We start from the raw sequence: 18243 nt of genomic DNA on the forward strand, positions 1-18243 counted from the left end.
TAAAAAGCTTTACCTAAAGATGAAGTAAATCAAGAATTAGTGATGAAAATGAGCACTTTATTTAAAGGTTTACAGCTATCGTCTTTTTTTTGTTAATACGGCAAAGGTTATTAAATAAGACGCAGAAGAAGCATGTGTTAGCATTGCTTAACAACCAGTTTAAGTGTAAGGTGCATTTGTATTGGGTCACATGACCCACAGTGAGCAGACCGAGGCTGCACCAGCCGACTTTTATTACCTCAGCCACCAAAGGTGGATGGAGGTTAGGTTTTCACCCCTGTCTGTTTGTCTATCCATTTGACTGTCTGTTTGTGAACAAAATATCTCAAAAAGTTGTGGATATATTTGGACAAAACTTGTTGGACAGGTTGTGCATATGTGACAAGGAATAATCGATTCAATTTTGGTGAAGATCTGGATCTGGATCCAGCTAGTAGAATTTTTAAAGGGATTCTTCACCATTGAGTGATACTAGGGCATGCCCGTACTATATATATGCCCGTACTATATATATATCTAAAATTATATCCCCCCCCCCTCTATTTACATGAAATGGTTTGGTCCATTCGCAACGCCAAAGCGAACGACGAACGGCTTGCGAGTACGGTGACAATCCCCCCCCTCTATTTACATGAAATGGTTTGGTCCATTCGCAACGACCACAGAACCCCCCCCCTCTATTTACATGAAATGGTTTGGTCCATTCGCAACGCCAAAGCGAACGGCGAACGGCTAAATCGCCATAGCTCGGTAACTACTTGTCCGATTAATTTCAAACCTTGAAAAGGCACATCCTCGGGTCCCCAGCAATATACCTGGCAAGTTTCAAGTATATCGGACCGGTAGTTGTCGAGAAACAGCGGTCACAGACAAACATACATACATACATACATACAAACATACAAACATACACACAGAGATTACTGGAATTATAGATAGATGGCCAACCAGGTGGAGGTATATGCTCTCTACTGTGTGCAGTTCTAGTTACCCTCGCCAGAGGAGAGGGTATTGCATTTGAGTCCGTTTGTCTGTGTGTTTGTTTGTCCACACAAAATAAATATGATTTTCTCTGCAACCATTGGTCCGATTGACAGGAAATTTCCACCATAGGTGCAACTCCACCTGTAGAATTTTTACTGATAATGATGACATCATCGGTCACGTGGTTCGGCCGCCATCTTGGAAAAAACGAAAAAAATTGCACCTCTATATCTCCGAAAGCACTTAATAGAAAAAATTGAGACCGCTCATTGTAAAGAACTCTCCATGTGGAATAACATCAGTTAATGATGATGTCATAGGTGCCTCCATTATGACGTCATAATTTGACAAGCACAAAACTTCATCCAATCAAGATGAAACATCTTGAGCGCCATGTCGGCATAAGCTGGTGGAGAAAAAAATGATGATGACGTCATCTGTCACGTGGTTTGGCCGCCATCTTGGAAAAACCGAAAAACTTTGCACCTCTATATCTCCAAACAACAACAACATGCATTTTAAGGCCATTTTCCCTGCTAGAGCGGGGGTTAGCCTTGCGGTCCCCGTGACAATCTTCTCCATCTTGCCCTATTTTCTGCATCTGTCCTTGTTAACCCCCTTGCCCGCATTTCTTCTTCCACCATTTTTAGCCAAGTCTTTCTCGGTCTTCCCCGTCCCCTACTTCCTTCTACATTCATTTCCATCACTCTTCTCAACCAGTCACTTTCATCCTTCCTCAACACATGACCAAACCATCTCAACCTGTTCCTCTTCACAGCATCAATCACAGGCTCTATTCCCATCATTTTTCGCAATTCATCATTTGTCTTCCTCTCTCTCTCAACGATACTCCGCACATCCATCGAACCATTCACATTTCCACCCTTTCCAACCTTCGTTGCTGCTCTACGTTCATTACCCATGTCTCGCTCCCATAAATCATAACACTTCTCACACATGCAGCATACACCTTTCCCTTCAGCTTCAACGACACTCCCCTCCTCATCAGCACGCCACTCAGTTCCCGAAACCTCTTCCATGCACCTCTATATCTCCGAAAGCACTTAATACAAAAAATTGAGACATATCTCATTGTAAAGAACTCTCCATGTGGAATAACATCTGTTAATGATGATATCATAGGTGCCTCCATTATGACGTCATAATTCGACAAGTACAAAATTTCATGCGATAAAGATGAGATTTCTTGAGCATCATCTAGGGATACATTGGGGGAGAAAAAAATAATAATGACTTCATCGGTGACGTGGTTCGGCCGCCATATTTGTTTTAACACAAAAGCCTTTAAAAAACCACTGAAAATAACCTGTTGAGGGTCTGCAATCTGATTGCTCTTTTTTTTCTTTTTCTTTTTTTCTTTTTTACAGAAATTTTCTGACTGTTTTGTGATTTTTTCCCCTGGGATATTGGCTTTGAGTTGGGTCAATATGTGGAATTTCAGATTTCTAGCCCACCCAGAAGGTAATAAACATTTATATCAGTGAGTGAGTGAGTCAATGGTGAAAAAGAGCTTGATATATTAGATATATTGGCATTTATAAAGGGGTGTCTTGGACTTTTGAAAGTATCCCATCTGTAGGATGTATTGAATTTCCCTCATAAATAGGACTTTGACTTTTAGACATGAGGTATGGCAGATTTTGAGATACCTCAAAAAGAGTACCTTCACCATGTCGGCCATGAAAGAATACTGCAACCTAACAGATGTATTTTTTTTTTTTTTTTTTTTTTTTTTTTTTTTTTTTTTTTTTTTTTTTTTTTTTTTTTTTTTTTTTTTTTTTTTTTTTTTTTTTTTTTTTTTTTTTTTTTTTTTTTTTTGTATACAAGATCGAGGCTCGTGAAAGAGCAAACATTAATCACACAAAAAGACAAACCGACACACAAAACACAAAAAACAAGGGGAGCGGCAGACAAGATGGGGAGAGAGGGGGGAGGACACAAAAGAGAGGGGGAAGAAGGGGAAGGACACAAACACAACATTTGAGAGCAGGGACATCGGGAGGACTTGGGGGGAGGTGGGAGAGGATTAAAACATATGAACACTGCAAGGACTCTGGGGTGAATTACCGGGGGTAGAAAAGATCAAGGTTTTCGATGGGGGAAGATAAGAGATGGTGGTGAACAGCTGTTTTAAAGACCTGGAGGGAGGAGTGGGATTGAAGGGAGTGGGGGAGTTTGTTCCAGAGGCGGGAGAAAAGGGGAATGAAAGAGTGAAGGTGAGCAGAGAGCCTAGACTTTGGCAGTTTAACCATAAGAGGGTTGCAGGCAGATCTTGTGCGACCTGAAGGAATATTGGGGGGACAGAGCACAGAGAGAGCTGGGGGAGCAAGGCCGGAGAGGAGTCGGTAGAAGACAGAAAGACCACCTACCTGCCTGCGGTGAGTGAGTGAAAGGCCCTCAGAGATAGCTTCATCGCGGGAGATTCCAATGATTCTGAAAGCTTTGGATTCAACAGCGTGAAGCCGAGCCAGGTGTGAGGCAGGAGCACCAGCCCAGAGGGGGGAACAGTATTCCATTGAGCTGCGGATGAAAGCCTTGTATGTGGTGAGGAGCTCAGGTGTGCCAAGGAAGGACTTCGCACGACGGAGGATGCCCAGTCGGCGACTGGCTTTGGAGGCCAGCTTGGAAATGTGGTTTTCCCAAGAAAGATCATGGCAGATAGTGAGACCCAAAAGCTTGAGCGACAGAACTTCTTGGAGAGGATTGTTGAGAAAGTAGATGGGAGGGTTGTCCAGTCGGTCCTTTCGGAGAGACATTGTAAGAATGTGAGATTTGTCAGGATTGAAAGACATGTTCCACTTGTTTGACCAGTCTGTGATTTTGTCCAGGTCTGCAGAGAGTGAGGAAGCTGCAGACTGCCGATCTGAGGGATGAGGAATGGAGCGACAGAGAGTAGAGTCGTCAGCAAAGAGATAGAGAGGATTTTCAAGAGAGTCAGAGAGATCATTGATGAAGACCAGAAAAAGCACAGGGCCCAGAACACTACCTTGGGGAACTCCAGCCTGAACAGGAAGAGGAGATGAGAGAAACCCATTCAGGGCCACACGTTGACTACGACCAGAGAGGAAGTCAGAGAGAAGAGTCAGAAGTCAGAAGGAAGAAGAGTCAGAGAGATCATTGATGAAGACCAGAAAAAGCACAGGGCCCAGAACACTACCTTGGGGAACTCCAGCCTGAACAGGAAGAGGAGATGAGAGAAACCCATTCAGGGCCACACGTTGACTACGACCAGAGAGGAAGTCCGCCAGCCATGCATGGAGATTTCCATGGATACCAGTTATGGATACCAGTATTACTAGTTATGGTACACTGCTCCTTTTCTATTCCATCTCTAGGCGCTGCATGACATCGTCGGGCAGCAAAGGGGGCCCGGCGATGACCAGCGCTGAAAGGGAGTATTCAGTTTTCACTCTGGTTTCCCGTTTTCTTGTTTTCTTTCTTGTTTGTTTGTTTGTCTCGGCAATATCTCAGCCATCCTTTGAGCTAGGATGATAAATTTGGGCACAATAGTGAGCACATGCTTTGGCAAAAACGGCTTTTTTTTTGTTTTTTTGATGAATCAATGAATTGATTAATTACTTATTTATTCCCGATTTATTAAGTACTTATTTATGTTCTCTCATCTGGGCCATATCTCAGGCACCGTTTGAGCCAAGAAGCTGATATTTGGGCATGACAATGACCAAGTGATTTGGCTGTAAAGGGTATTTTGATTTATCGATTTATTGATTAATCAATTAATTATTTCTTTATTCCATTCATTAATTTATCAACTCTCAAAAAAGTAGAGATTTGGATGAAATAGTGGTGGTTTAGGTATGCTATTAATAAAAGTTACATGCAAAATTATTTACACAAAAATGCTATGATAGGTTGATGCAAAAAAGTTACAGGTTCGGATGAAACACTGGTGGTTTAGGTATGCTATTAGCCAATTGATTAAGAAATTAATTATTTTACGTATTTTATTTATTTATTTTAATTATACAATTAATCAATCAATTACTGTACATCTCTCCCTCCCAATACCATCTCTATGTGCTGCACATCAGCAACACCATGCACTGGAGGATGGTATTAATGCATTTGGCATGGGGGCTGTGTGCATTGGATGTATCTGTACTTGTTGACACCTTTATTTGATATAATAGAGTATCACAAGGTTTATATGCAACCACAAACAAGAAGTCAGGAAATTAAGTGTTCTTGGTCACGATATGATCTTATAACAACTGCTTTTTATGTATCACTTGTTAAGAAACTGCATATTTGGCCAAAGCAGGGCTTGGTAAATGCATTTTGTATCTCCCACCCATTCACCGATTCCAGGTAAACACAGATTAACTGTCTGAAAATCGTACATGGAAGATTCCATCCATCTGAAATCAAACACCATTATTCAACATTCCTCAACAGATTATCCCAAAGGGATGGTTGGACATCCACTGTTTTTGCACACACGCATACATACTCAAACACCATATAGGGGCAGCTGGAAAGCTTGTAATAAGAACACCTGTTAATTCACTGAAGAGCACCCCTGCACACCTCAAATAAAAAGCACAACAAAATAAATGAAGCCCCTCCACAGTCTACCCATCATCTCCCATTGGTATTACTAGGGCATTGCCCGTACTATATCTATATCTAAAATTATATCCCCCCCCCTCTATTTACATGAAATGGTTTGGTCCAAAGCGAACGGCTTGCGAGTACGGTGACAATCCCCCCCCTCTATTTACATGCAATGGTTTGGTCCAAAGCGAACGGCTTCCGGAGTTTGGTAAAGAAATCGCCATCGCGTGCACAAACGCGCAGGAAAGCGAATGAATCGCAAATTCGGTTTTATTAGTTTTAAAACATAGTTTAACGCCAACATAGTTTGCAAACGTGAAATAAATGAATACGCTCTCAAATGTGCCATCCGAGGCAGAGTGTGTCCGCCACGTTCGGCACACGCGATCGTTCGCTGCTCTCTGATTGGTTGAATCGTTTTTTGGACATAGCTCGGTAAGTAATTGTCCGATTAATATGAAACCTTGAAAAGGCACATCCTCGGGTCCCCAGCAATATACCTGGCAAGTTAAAAGTATATCGGACCCGTGGTTGTCGAGAAACAGCGGTCACAGACAAACAGACGTACAAACGTACAAACGTACAGACAGAGATTACTGGAATTATAGATAGATTACACCTGTAATGCTTGACAATCCACATGTTGCATGGGTGAGCGGGCTTTCTTGGACAGGCAATGCCATCACCTGTGAAACTATGAATTCCTGTTGTACTTACTCAGGCATCGGTCACCGGCTTGCTGGTAGCCAGGACCACAGGAGCAGTTTCCAATGAGCACGAGCCACTCGCCATCAGCACTGCAGAACATCCGAGGAGCATCCTGCTCAACAGCATGATCAATGCATGCACCGGCCACCTCCACCAGAGGTGAAGAGTCACCACCCGTCACTGTTGCTGGAAACTGAGCAAGACCCTGGGGCATAGCATGAGAATAGCAGAGTAAAGCAATGCAATGTTATAATATATTATAAAATAAGTAGGAATGTCGTTTGAATGGTGAGCACAAGCACAAGCGAAAGTGACAGTGAATGAAATGAAGCACAAACATTGAAATGGATTCAGTTCCATCTTACACATCAAATATGCATGGAATTGTTCGGTGTCCCAGCTATTCCACAAGCATTGCATATGAATACAAAAGTTTTTTTTAAAATAAAATACAAAAATTATTTCAGTAGAAAATTATAAGGGAAGATGTGAAAAAGGGTTCCAGCAACCCTTTTTCATGTTTGAAAATACTTCTGAAGTGTTAAGTAAACAGGTGATATGCAGTGCGTATCAAAAAAAGGTAATCCGAATTCAAGGGGTTAATATGCAAAGGTTATTTATTTTGACAATTTACATGTGGTTTACTAATTAAGAGGAGATCCTCAGTTTTCCATTGACACCTTCCATGCATCATTGCTGTCACACATGACCGAGTACATGTTCATTGAAAATGACAAGTTCAAATCGCATTTTTACAAGTTTGGCTAATCGATGCAAGTCAGGATAATTGGTGCAAAATGAACGTCAGATGTGAACTTTTCTCAAGAATGATTGGCCTTTATGCACCCACACCTTCAACATGTCCACCTCCCCTTTCAACACAAAGCTCACAGCGGCGGAGCATGCCCTGAACTGCTCGTCTCACCATAGCCCGTTCATTGCGCCAAGCATCCACTTCATGTCGAATACGGCCCTGCAATTCGTCAAGATCACGGGGAGGAGTTACGAACACCTTGTTCTTTAAATGTCACCAAAGGAAATAATCACATGGTGTGAGGTCAGGTGATCTTGGCGGCCATTCCACTGCATGGTTGAGGGCGATGACTCGGTCTCCAAAGAGTTCCCTCAGTCGATCTCAGACAGCGATAAGACGATGTGCTGGGGCGCCACCTTGGACCCACCAGAGATATCTGAAGACACCACGAACCTGTCGCTCAAAGTTCTCCTCCAGCTGTGGTAAAACTTCATCATGGATCATCTGCAGATACCTGTTACCATTGACATTCCTTTGAAAGAAAAATGGTCCGATCACCTGACCACTTCCACCAAGTCCCAACCAAACAGTCCACTTTTGTCGATTCATGTTGGTGTCAAAATTAAATTCCGGGGGTTGTCCTGTCGATGCATATTCAAGAACATTATGGGTATTGACCTTGCCGTCCATGGTGAAAGCAGCTTCGTCGCCGATAACGAGATACCGCAGGAAATCGACATCTGCTTCGCGACATGCTATCAACCATCCGGCAAGCACCAGCCTCCTGGCAAAATCCCCTGGCGCAAGTTGATGCCGGATGTGAATCCGATATTGATGTTGGTGGAGGTCCAGTCTTGTGATTCAGTTGAATGTGCCGAAGGCAATCCCATCCCATTTCGTCTTGCGCTGGTATCCCTCGGATGCTCCAAAACTTGCTGCCTTACTGCTGCAATGTTCATTTCCGATCGCCCAGTGTGCCTCCTACCAGAATTCCCCTTGTTGCAGTTGAGGCTAGTGCCATGCTCTTGGTATTTTCTAACATTCGCCCAGATGGTTTTGGCTGCTGGAGGCTCCCATTCTGGGAAACCTTCCCTGAATGCATCACGAGTTCGCTGCACACTTCCAGTTTGGTGAAAGGTTGTAACCACGAAGGTCCGCTGTTCAGTCGTAATAGTCAGGTTCACTATGTTTTTTCGTTCAAAATTTTGGTAGATTAGCAAAACTATACATTTTTGGAATATTCAGAGCATGAGGAATCCAAAAATTAATGTTTACATTTGCGTAGACACCTTTTGCGAAAATGACACTCAGGACAGTGATGAAGATCTGTAAAAGCATATTCCTGAACAGTATAGACCTCGTAGATCCTGTGTATAGGACTTATAGTTCAATCTGATACTACCTATAACTTCCTATAACAACCTATAACTTCAAAGGACTTGCAATATCATGTATTATGTAATACAGTTATATCACAAATATAAAGACAATGGTTTTCAATTACCTTTGTTTGTTGCTTTTCTATAATCCTGAGCACTATTTTGAGGCCTTTATTGGATTCCTTGACCCAGAAAACATAGGATTAGCATACTTAATTAAGTCTCGAGGTTGACGAGAAGCCGAGATCGCACAAAATATGTATTTTATGGCGGCCATTTTCAAAATCCAAAATGGCGGCCATGCAGGTGTCTGTGCAAATGCCAACATTGATTTTCAGATTCTCCATGCTCTGAAGATTCCAAAAATGTACAGGTTTGCTAATCCCAAAATTTTGAAAGAAATTATATTTGTTAACATAGTGAACCTGACTATCTTCATCACTGTCCTGAGTGTCATTTTCGCAAAGGTGTCTACGCAAATGTAAACATTAATTTTTGGATTCCTCATGCTCTGAATATTCCAAAAATGTATAGTTTTGCTAATCTACCAAAATTTTGAACGAAATTATATTTGTTAACATAGTGAACCTGACTATAAGTTGAACCATCTTTTCAATGACTCAGACTGTCTCTAAACCCATACACTGTAGGCCCATCTTAAATACCCATCTTAAACAAAGGATGACACAACCGACGATTACCAGACCAGCTTAACAATTTTACATAATCAACTTGGCAGTCGACAAGTAATGCGTCCATTTCAAACTGTCTTGCACCGATTAGCCAAACTTGTAAAAATGCGATTTGAACTTGTCATCTTCAATGAACATGAACTCGGTCATGTGTGACAGCAATGATGCATGAAAGGCATCAAAGGAAAGCTGAGAATCTCCTCATAATTGGTAAACCACATGTAAATTGTCAAACTTGCTCTTTTAGCTCTTTCACGAGCCTCGATTCAGTATACAAAAAAAAAAAAAAAAAACGAAATAACCTTTGCATATTAACCCCTTGAATTCGGATTACCTTTTTTTTGATACGCACTGTATATAGACTAAGCTGTTTACCCACCCTATAGGTGGGTATAGGAGGCCAATATAAAGTGGAGTACAATATTTCTGAAGCTCAATAACTTAGCAGATTGAAACAGCCATAATATTGGTGTCTAACCAATATTGCAGCAGTAAGGCAGTAAGGCAGCCATAATATTGGTGGTTTCCACGTGTATGTGGCAAAATCACTTTCACAGCAATAACTATGTTGTACTATGTACTTAATAGACATACTCACTTTCTAATAGTATAGGTACGTAATAGATGTACTCACATTGTAGTGCATAACCTAATAGACATCCTCATGTTGTAGTACAGACTTAATAGATGTATTCACCGCTCACTGAGTAGAGGGGCAGAACTTGCATCAAACAAGCAAGCAAACTCGTATGTACAGTGCATATAGAAAGTCTACACCCCCTTTCAAAATTTTCACCTTTTGTTGCCTTATACAGTCACTTGAAAAAGGAAGTATTTAAAGTTTTGTAAAGTTTTGACTTTTTCAACATATTTCAACATACAGCTATTTGATCTTCATTTCAGCAATATTCATAGATAAAGGTGATATAATATAACAAATATCATGAAACATTTACATTTTGTAGTCCATTGTATAATTTAAACAAACATAAATGCAAATTTTGCATGTAGAAAAAGTAAGTACACCCCTACATTTATCACTACTTAAAATACCTAAAATTAGAATCAGGTGCACCAGCTCAGGTGCAAATGATTAGAACATCGTTAGAGAGGATATTGGAGGAACCTGTCTTATTTAAACCTCAGACATTTAGTTTGGTTTGCTCTTTGTTGTTGAACTGTGTGGCATCACCATGCCTAGATCAAAAGAGCTATCTGAGGCCTTCAGAAAGAAGGTTATAGATGCCTACGAGTCTGGGAAGGGATTTAAGAAGATCTCCAAACAATTTGAAATCAATCATTCGACTGTCCGGAAGATCATCTACAAGTGGAGAAGATTCCAAACAACTGCCAACTTGTTCAGGCCAGGCCGCCCCAGCAAGTTCAACCCGAGAGCAGACCGCAAGATGATGAAAGCAGTCTCTAAGAACCCCAGAATGTCATCACGGGACCTACAGGTAGCTCGTGCCACTGTTGATGTCAAAGTGCATGAGTCTACCATGAGAAAGAGGCTGCACAAATTTGATCGACATGGGAGGTGTGCCAGGAGGAAACCTTTGCTGTCCAGAAAGAACATCAGGGCAAGACTAAAACTTGCCAATGAACACCGAGGCAAAGACCAGCACTTCTGGAACAATGTGCTCTGGACAGATGAGTCAAAGGTAGAGCTATTTGCTCACAGTACCAGAAGACATGTTTAGCAAAAACCAAAGACAGCATTTGACCACAAGAACCTGATACCAACTGTAAAGCATGGTGGTAGAAATATTATGGTTTGGGCAGCGTTGCTGCATCAGGGCCTGGGCAGCTCACCATTGTGGCGGACACAATGCCAGCGGGTAATAATTCCGCGCACCAGTAGGTGGCGCGGGCGACCGGGCGTGGAAGCACGGCTTGGGCCACGCCGGGAGCAAAGGCGTCACGAGGCGCAGGGTGGAACTGAAATACATGCCCCGCATTTCGGCCGACCGGCCACGCCCGAGGGCAAGGCGTGGCCTCGGGACATATATGCGGGCTCGAAAGTCGAGCCCGCCCAGTGCTTACGTGCGAGCATAGAATAAAGTGTTTGGTTTTATACAACGAGTGGTGGCCTACCTTCTTGGCAAACGAGTAGTGTATGCACAGCACCACAATGGTGACCCCGACTGGTTCAGCCGTAGCTGACCCCTGAACGCGCCATGGCTACCAACGCTGTCGCCGTTGAACTCCCGGAGTTCTGGGAAGCACAGGCCGACGTTTGGTTTGTGCAGGCCGAAGCCCAATTCCAGCTCTGGGGCACCACGGCGGACGACACCATGTACTTTCACGTGATCGCCGCCCTCGGGCCCGGCACGGCCGCCCGCGTCGTGTCCATCCTTCGGCGCCCGCCGGGCACCCACAAGTATGCGTCGCTCAAACGGCTTCTCCTCACCACGTTCGGGCTCACAGAGGCCGACCGCGCCGACCGCCTCCTTGACCTTCCCGCCCTCGGTGACACACGACCGTCCATTCGAATGGATTATATGTTGTCCCTTCTTGGAGACCAACGCCCGGATTTCCTTTTCCGAGCGCTTTTCCTCCGCCAGCTACCTGCGCAGGTGCGGCTCACGCTGGCCGGTTCGACCATAACGGAACCCCGCGCCCTGGCCGGAGAGGCGGACAAATTTTTCGAGGTCTGCGACACGCGGCCGACGTATGGCGCTGCCGCAGTGGATCCCGGTGCGGAGGTTTCAGTGCCACACACGGGGCCGACGCATAGTGCTGCTGTACTGGATCCTGGTGCGGAGGCTTCAGCGCCGCGCCCCCTCGTGGCCGCTGCTACACCCTGTCCACCACCACCGTCACGACCGATGCGGCAGCCACCACCGGGCAAACCTGGTGTTATTATCATGCCAGGTTCGGCCGCAAGGCTAGGGCGTGCCGCCCGCCGTGCTCTTTTGACGGGTCGGGAAACGACCGGGCCAGCGCTCACTTGCGGCCATGAGCGTCGGCCATTCCGGCAGCCTCCCTTTCATCAAAGACACCTCGTCTGGTCGCCGTTTTCTGTGCGACACTGGAGCGCAGGTAAGCTTCCTCCCTGCCTCCGCGTCCGACAAGCAAGCCGCGGGCTGGGGCCCCGCCTTGCTCGCCGCCAAAGGAGCTCCCATCCGCACATTCGGGAAGCTTTGCCTCTCGCTGCGTTTCGGGGGACAGCGCTTCCAATGGTCTTTCGTCACCGCCAGCATGCCAATGGCCCTGCTCGGTGCGGACTTCCTTTGTGCGCATGGGCTGTTGGTGGACGTTAAGCGCCGACGCCTCGTCCAGGCCGAAACCTTCAGCTCGCTTGCTTGTTCGCTGAGCGGCTCGTTGAGCAGCTCGCTGAGCGGCTCACTGAGTGGCTTACCAAGCGGCTTGCTGAGCGGTTCCGTCCCAGCGAGGTTGGTCTGTACGCTTCCGGCAGAGGATGAGTTTACCCACCTCCTCGCCAGTTTCCCTGCACTCACGCGGCCTACCTTTTCAGCGGTGGCCATCAAACACGGGGTGGAACACCATATTCCCACCGTCGGACCACCGGTATACGCCCGGGAGCGCCGCCTCGACCCAACGAAGCTCGCCGTTGCGAAAGCAGAGTTCACCACGCTGGAGCGGCTGGGCATCGTCCGGCGCTCCAACAGCGCATGGGCCTCACCTCTGCACATTGTGCCCAAGCCCGGCGGCGGATGGCGGCGGTGCGGTGACTACCGCCGGCTCAATGACGCCACCACCCCCGACCGCTACCCGGTCCCGCATATTGAGGACTTTTCCGCCCGGTTGGCGAAAACGACCATTTTTTCCAAGGTGGACCTCATCCGGGGCGACCACCAGGTCCCCGTACAACCGGACGATGTACCGAAGACAGCCGTTATAACACCTTTCGGCCTCTTTGAGTTCTTGCGGATGCCTTTTGGGTGGAAAAATGCGGCCCAGCCGTTCCAGCGGCTCATGGACAGCGTCTTGCGCAACTTGTCCTTCGTCTATGTCTACCTGGACGACATCCTAGTCGCGAGTGCGTCCCGGGAGGAGCACCTGCTCCATCTCCGCACGCTCTTCGAATGCCTGGGCCAACATGGCCTGATAATCAACCCCGCGAAGTGCCGTTTCAGCGTCACTGCCATCGACGTCTTGGGGCACCGCATCACCAGGCACGGGGCCATCCCTTTACCGGCCAAGGTGGAGGCGGTCAGGAGTTTCCCGCACCCCCGCATGATCAAGGGGCTCCAGAAATTCCTGGGCATGGTGAATTTTTATCACCGCTTCGTGCCCCGCGTCGCCCAGCTCCTGCGCCCCCTGCACGAGGCCCTCCGGGGGAAGCCGGGCAAAGTGGATATCGCCTGGACGGAGCAGATGGACGCGGCATTTGCGGGCGCAAAGTTGGCCTTGGCCAACGCCACCATGCTGGCGCACCCGGCGCCCGATGCACCAATCGCCCTCACCACCGACGCGTCGGACTACGCGGTGGGTGCGGTGCACGAGCAGTGGGTGAGTGGTGTTTGGCAGCCGCTGGCGTTTTTTAGCCGGCAGCTCCGCCCGCACGAACGCCAGTACAGCACCTTCGACTGCGAGCTGCTCGGGCTCCACCTGGCGGTCCGACACTTCCGCCATCTTCTCGAGGGCCGCCCGTTCACGGCCTTCGTCGATCACAAGCCCCTTGTTTTCGCGATGGCCAAGGTCGCCGAGCTGTGGTCGGCCCGGCAGCAACGTTCCCTCTCTGCCGTGTCCGAATACACGACGGACATCCGACACATCGCGGGTAAGGACAACCCGGGGGCGGATTGCCTTTCCCGGTCCGTCGCACACACGGTCCACCTCAGGATCGACTATGCCCGGATGGCGGTGGACCAGACCGCCAACCCCGACGTCCAGGCCTTGCGGACCGCCGTCACGGGCCTCCGCGCCACCGAGGTGCCGTTCGTCGTCGCGGGCACTGCCCTCTTGTGTGACGTCTCCCTCGGCCAGCCTCGCCCCATCGTGCCCGCTAGCTGGCAGCGCCCTTTTTTTGACGCCATCCACGGCCTGTTCCACCCGGGCACGAAGGCCTCCCAGAAGCTTGTCGCGGCAAAGTTTGTCTGGCATGGCCTCCGGAAGAACGTCCGCGACTGGGCCAGGACGTGCCTCGCGTGCCAGCGCGCGAAAGTCCACCGCCACACCTAGGCCCGGTTGGCCCCATTTACGGTGCCCGAACGTAGGTTCGACCATGTCCACGTCGACTTGGTGGGACCTCTGCCCCCCTCGCGGGGTTTCACCCACCTCCTCACCATGGTGGACTGCACCACCCGGTGGCCAGAGGCCATGCCATTGGCGACGACGGCTGCGGCTGACATCACGCAAGCTTTCATCGCCACTTGGGTTGCCCGGTTCGGCACCCCCTCGGACATCTTGTCCGACCGCGGCCCCCAGTTCACCTCGGAGCTCTGGGGAGCAGTGGTGCAATGGCTCGGCGTCCAGCTGCACCGCACCATGGCCTACATCCCCCAGGCCAACGGCCTGTGCGAGCGCTTCCATCGCTCAATGAAGGCCGCGCTCGGGGCCAGCCTCTGCGACGGCAGCTGGGCCGACAGGCTCCCCTGGTTCCTGCTGGGCCTCAGGACGGCGCCCAAGGACGACCTGCGCGCGTCCTCGGCGGAGCTGGTCTTCGGAAAACCACTGCGGGTACCGGGCGAATTTATCCCCGACTCCACGGCACCTTGGTCCGTGGCGCAACAGCGCTCCACACTTCAGGAGACCGCCAGGAGGTTCGCCCTGGTGCCGACGGCACACCACGGTTGCCCGTCCTCACACGTCGCCCCGGAGCTTCGCACGGCGGAGTACATTTTTGTCCGGCACGACGCCCACCGGACACCGCTGTGGCCCCCGTACGATGGGCCCTTCCGCGTGCTGGAGACCGGGGGACAAGCACTTCACCGTGGACATCGGCGGTACTCCAGATCATATCTCCGTGGACCGCCTCAAGCCGGCCCACCTCGACCTGGACCACCCCCCGCAAGCAGCTCTGCCTCCGCGTCGAGGCCGCCCCCCGGCGGGCAGACCCCCGGCACCCCCCACCCCCGCCATCCCGCCACCCCCCAGCCCTGCACGCATCGCCAGAGGGCGTTTCAGCCAGGTCATCTGGCTTCCCCGCAAGCTCACCCTTCAGGTGCGCGGGAATTCTGGGTGGGCGCGTGTGGCGGACACAATGCCAGCGGGTAATAATTCCGCGCACCAGTGGGTGGCACGAGCGACCGGGCATGGAAGCACGGCTCAGGCCACGCCCGGAGCAAAGGCGTCACGAGACGCAGGGTGGAACTGAAATACATGCCCCGCCTTTCGGCCAACCGGCCACGCCCGAGGGCAAGGCGTGGCCTCGGGACATATATGCGGGCTCGAAAGTCGAGCCCGCCCAGTGCTTACGTGCGAGCATAGAATAAAGTGTTTGGTTTCATACAACGAGTGGTGGCCTACCTTCTTGGCAAACGAGTTGTGTGTGCACAGCACCACACCATCATATAATCCACTATGAATTCTTCATTGTACCAGTGGGTGCTTGAGGATAATGTGAGGCCATCTGTCAGAAAGTTGAAGCTCAACCAAAGGTGGACCTTGCATCATGACAATGACCCTAAACATACCAGTAAATCCACCAAGGAATGGCTGAAAAGAAAGAAATGGAGGGTTCTGGAATGGCCAAGTCAAAGCCGGATCTAAATCCCATCGAGATGTTGTGGGGGGATTTCAAACGAGCTGTACATTCAAGAAACCCCTCAAACATCGCACAGCTGAAAGAATTCTGCATGGAGGAGTGGGCAAAAATTTCTCCCAGTCGATGTCAGAGACTGGTAGACAGTTATAAGAAACGCCTACTTGAGGTTGTTTCTGCCAAAGGGGGCAATACCACCTATTAGAGCCAAGGGTGTACTTACTTTTGCCACATGCGAAATTTGCATTTATGTTTATTTAAATTATACAATGGACTACAAAATGTAAATGTTTCATGATATTTGTTATATTATATTACCTTTATCTATCAATATTGTTGAAATGAAGATCAAATAGCTGTATGTTGAAATATGTTGAAAAAGTCAAAACTTTACATGGGGTGTATTTACTTTTTCATGTGACTGTAGGCTGGAATTTAATTGCATTAAGTCAGACTTTTACAACCTTTATTTACACATCATAACCCACAACTTTCAAGTGAAAAACAAATTCTACAAATGTCAGAAAATCTTACTATAATTCACCAAATGTCCGTCCGTCTGTCTGCCTGTCTGTCTGCCTGTCTGTCTGCCTGTCTGTCTGCCTGTCTGTCTGCCTGTCTGTCTGCCTGTCTGTCTGCCTGTCTGTCTGTCTGCCTGTCTGCCTGTCTGTCTGCCTGTCTGTCTGCCTGTCTGTTCGAAGGTACCGTAAACACTGCTGAACCGATCGCAACGATATTTTGGGTGGATAATCCTGGGATCTCCAGGAGTAAAATAGGCTATTTAGTTTTCCCAATTTCAGCTTTAGTCTCCAGCATTCTCAGGTTTGGACAGCATAACATTCACATTCGCATAACGTTCATTGTGACGATGTTTTCATTGTGACGATGTTGTTTTCCCGGGTGCTGCACAAACGGCTGCACCGATCGGACTCGGTGACCTCGGACAAAGACCTTTTATAAGGACACGGGTTGAATCCCTGCTTGAGAGAATTCCAACCCCCTCCCCGCCATCACGGCCGTCTCTCCAACTCACAATCCCACGAGATATGCGGAAAGGACGACGCAAAACCAATTATCTTCTTTTCGATTCGTATATAAACATCATTAAAAGTAAATAGTGACCTCAGCCAAAGTTCAAACGACATTTAATCTCTACATGAGAGAATTCCACATCGCTATTTGGGCGGTGATTACGCTAACAGATCGCTGTCTCCATCGATCTTGCCAAGGCCGTAACAGCTATCGGCTCAAAATCTTTTTAACTGTTGATTTGGTAGTTTTGTGATTTATTAAAGTTTTAAAATTTATTAAAGCCGTAAAAGTTTATTTTGTGATTAATTTGTGATTGGAGATATGTTGTTTGGAATAAAAAAGAGATATCGAGTTCAAGTGAATGACAACATGCCGTGATGGTTTCTACTTTCTGAACGTGAACTTCACGGATCGCCATATGCAGATTCGCCACGGTCCCACTATCTACGTAGTGTGTTCAAAAAGTATCCGACCTTTATTTTTCGTGCGTATAAAAAAATAAGCTAGGGAGGCGTTGATTGGTGCACGTATGTAGGCGATCCTAATGCGCACACGTGAATTTTTTCCCACCTGCAGAAGCTGTCATTCGACGGCAGACCGCCGATGAGTGAGGACATGTAAGCGAGCGCCGTCGGATTTTCGTTTTTGACAAAATGACGGAAAAACTTGAACAACGCTACTGCATCAAATTTGGTGTTTTTTGGCCTCGGGGATGTTGGATACTTCCATTGTGATGACTGCAACTTGGTTTCTGGGTCGTACCCATAAACCCAGGACTCATCGCCAGTGATCACTGTGTTGAGGAAGCTGGGATCGCTGTTCACAGTCTCCAGCATGTCCTGTGCGATCTCCAAACGGAGTTGCTTCTGCTCAATCGTTAGCAGCTTTGGTACGAACTTCGCTGAGATTCTCCTGAAGCCCAAATCCTCCTTCATAATGGAATGAATGGTGCTGAATCTTGCGGATCGTTTCCACTTGGGAATCGCCAAGCTTTACACAAAATTTGATGCAGTAGCGTTGTTCAAGTTTTTCCATCATTTTGTCAAAAACGAAAATCCGACGGCGCTCGCTTACATGTCCTCACTCATCGGCGGTCTGCCGTCGAATGACAGCTTCTGCGGGTGGGAAAAAATTCACGCGTGCGCATTAGGATCGCCGACATACGTGCACCAATCAACGCCTCCCTAGCTTCTTTTTTTTTACGCACGAAAAATAAAGGTCGGATACTTTTTGAACACAGTAGTATGTTTCTATTCGTGAATGTACCCGTTTGTTTGCGAACGGGTACGTTTATCATGGAAGTCCTTCACGAACTTCACGAACTTGTCTGACGGGCGACTGAAGGTGCTACAGGAATGTGGAATTTATTGGTTTCATGCTTTAGCATTCGCCGTATCTGCATTGCCTGTTTGCTTCTGGCCTCCCACC

The 18243-nt window shown here is 47.8% G+C and overlaps 1 protein-coding gene across 1 annotated transcript in view; it reads right to left on the reverse strand.

Moving 5' to 3' along the window:
- The window catches only part of LOC137417476 (ephrin type-A receptor 4), a 137636-nt gene that overhangs the window by 63744 nt on the left and 55649 nt on the right, over window positions 1-18243 (reverse strand). Inside the window, exon 4 of the mRNA XM_078780090.1 lies at window positions 6298-6493. Coding sequence (XP_078636216.1) covers window positions 6298-6493 — 196 coding nt within the window. The remainder of the gene's footprint in view (window positions 1-6297; window positions 6494-18243) is intronic.

Source organism: Myxine glutinosa, chromosome 6 (genome assembly GCF_964187855.1).
Source record: "Myxine glutinosa chromosome 6, kmMyxGlut1.1, whole genome shotgun sequence".
Lineage (NCBI taxonomy): Eukaryota > Metazoa > Chordata > Myxini > Myxiniformes > Myxinidae > Myxine > Myxine glutinosa.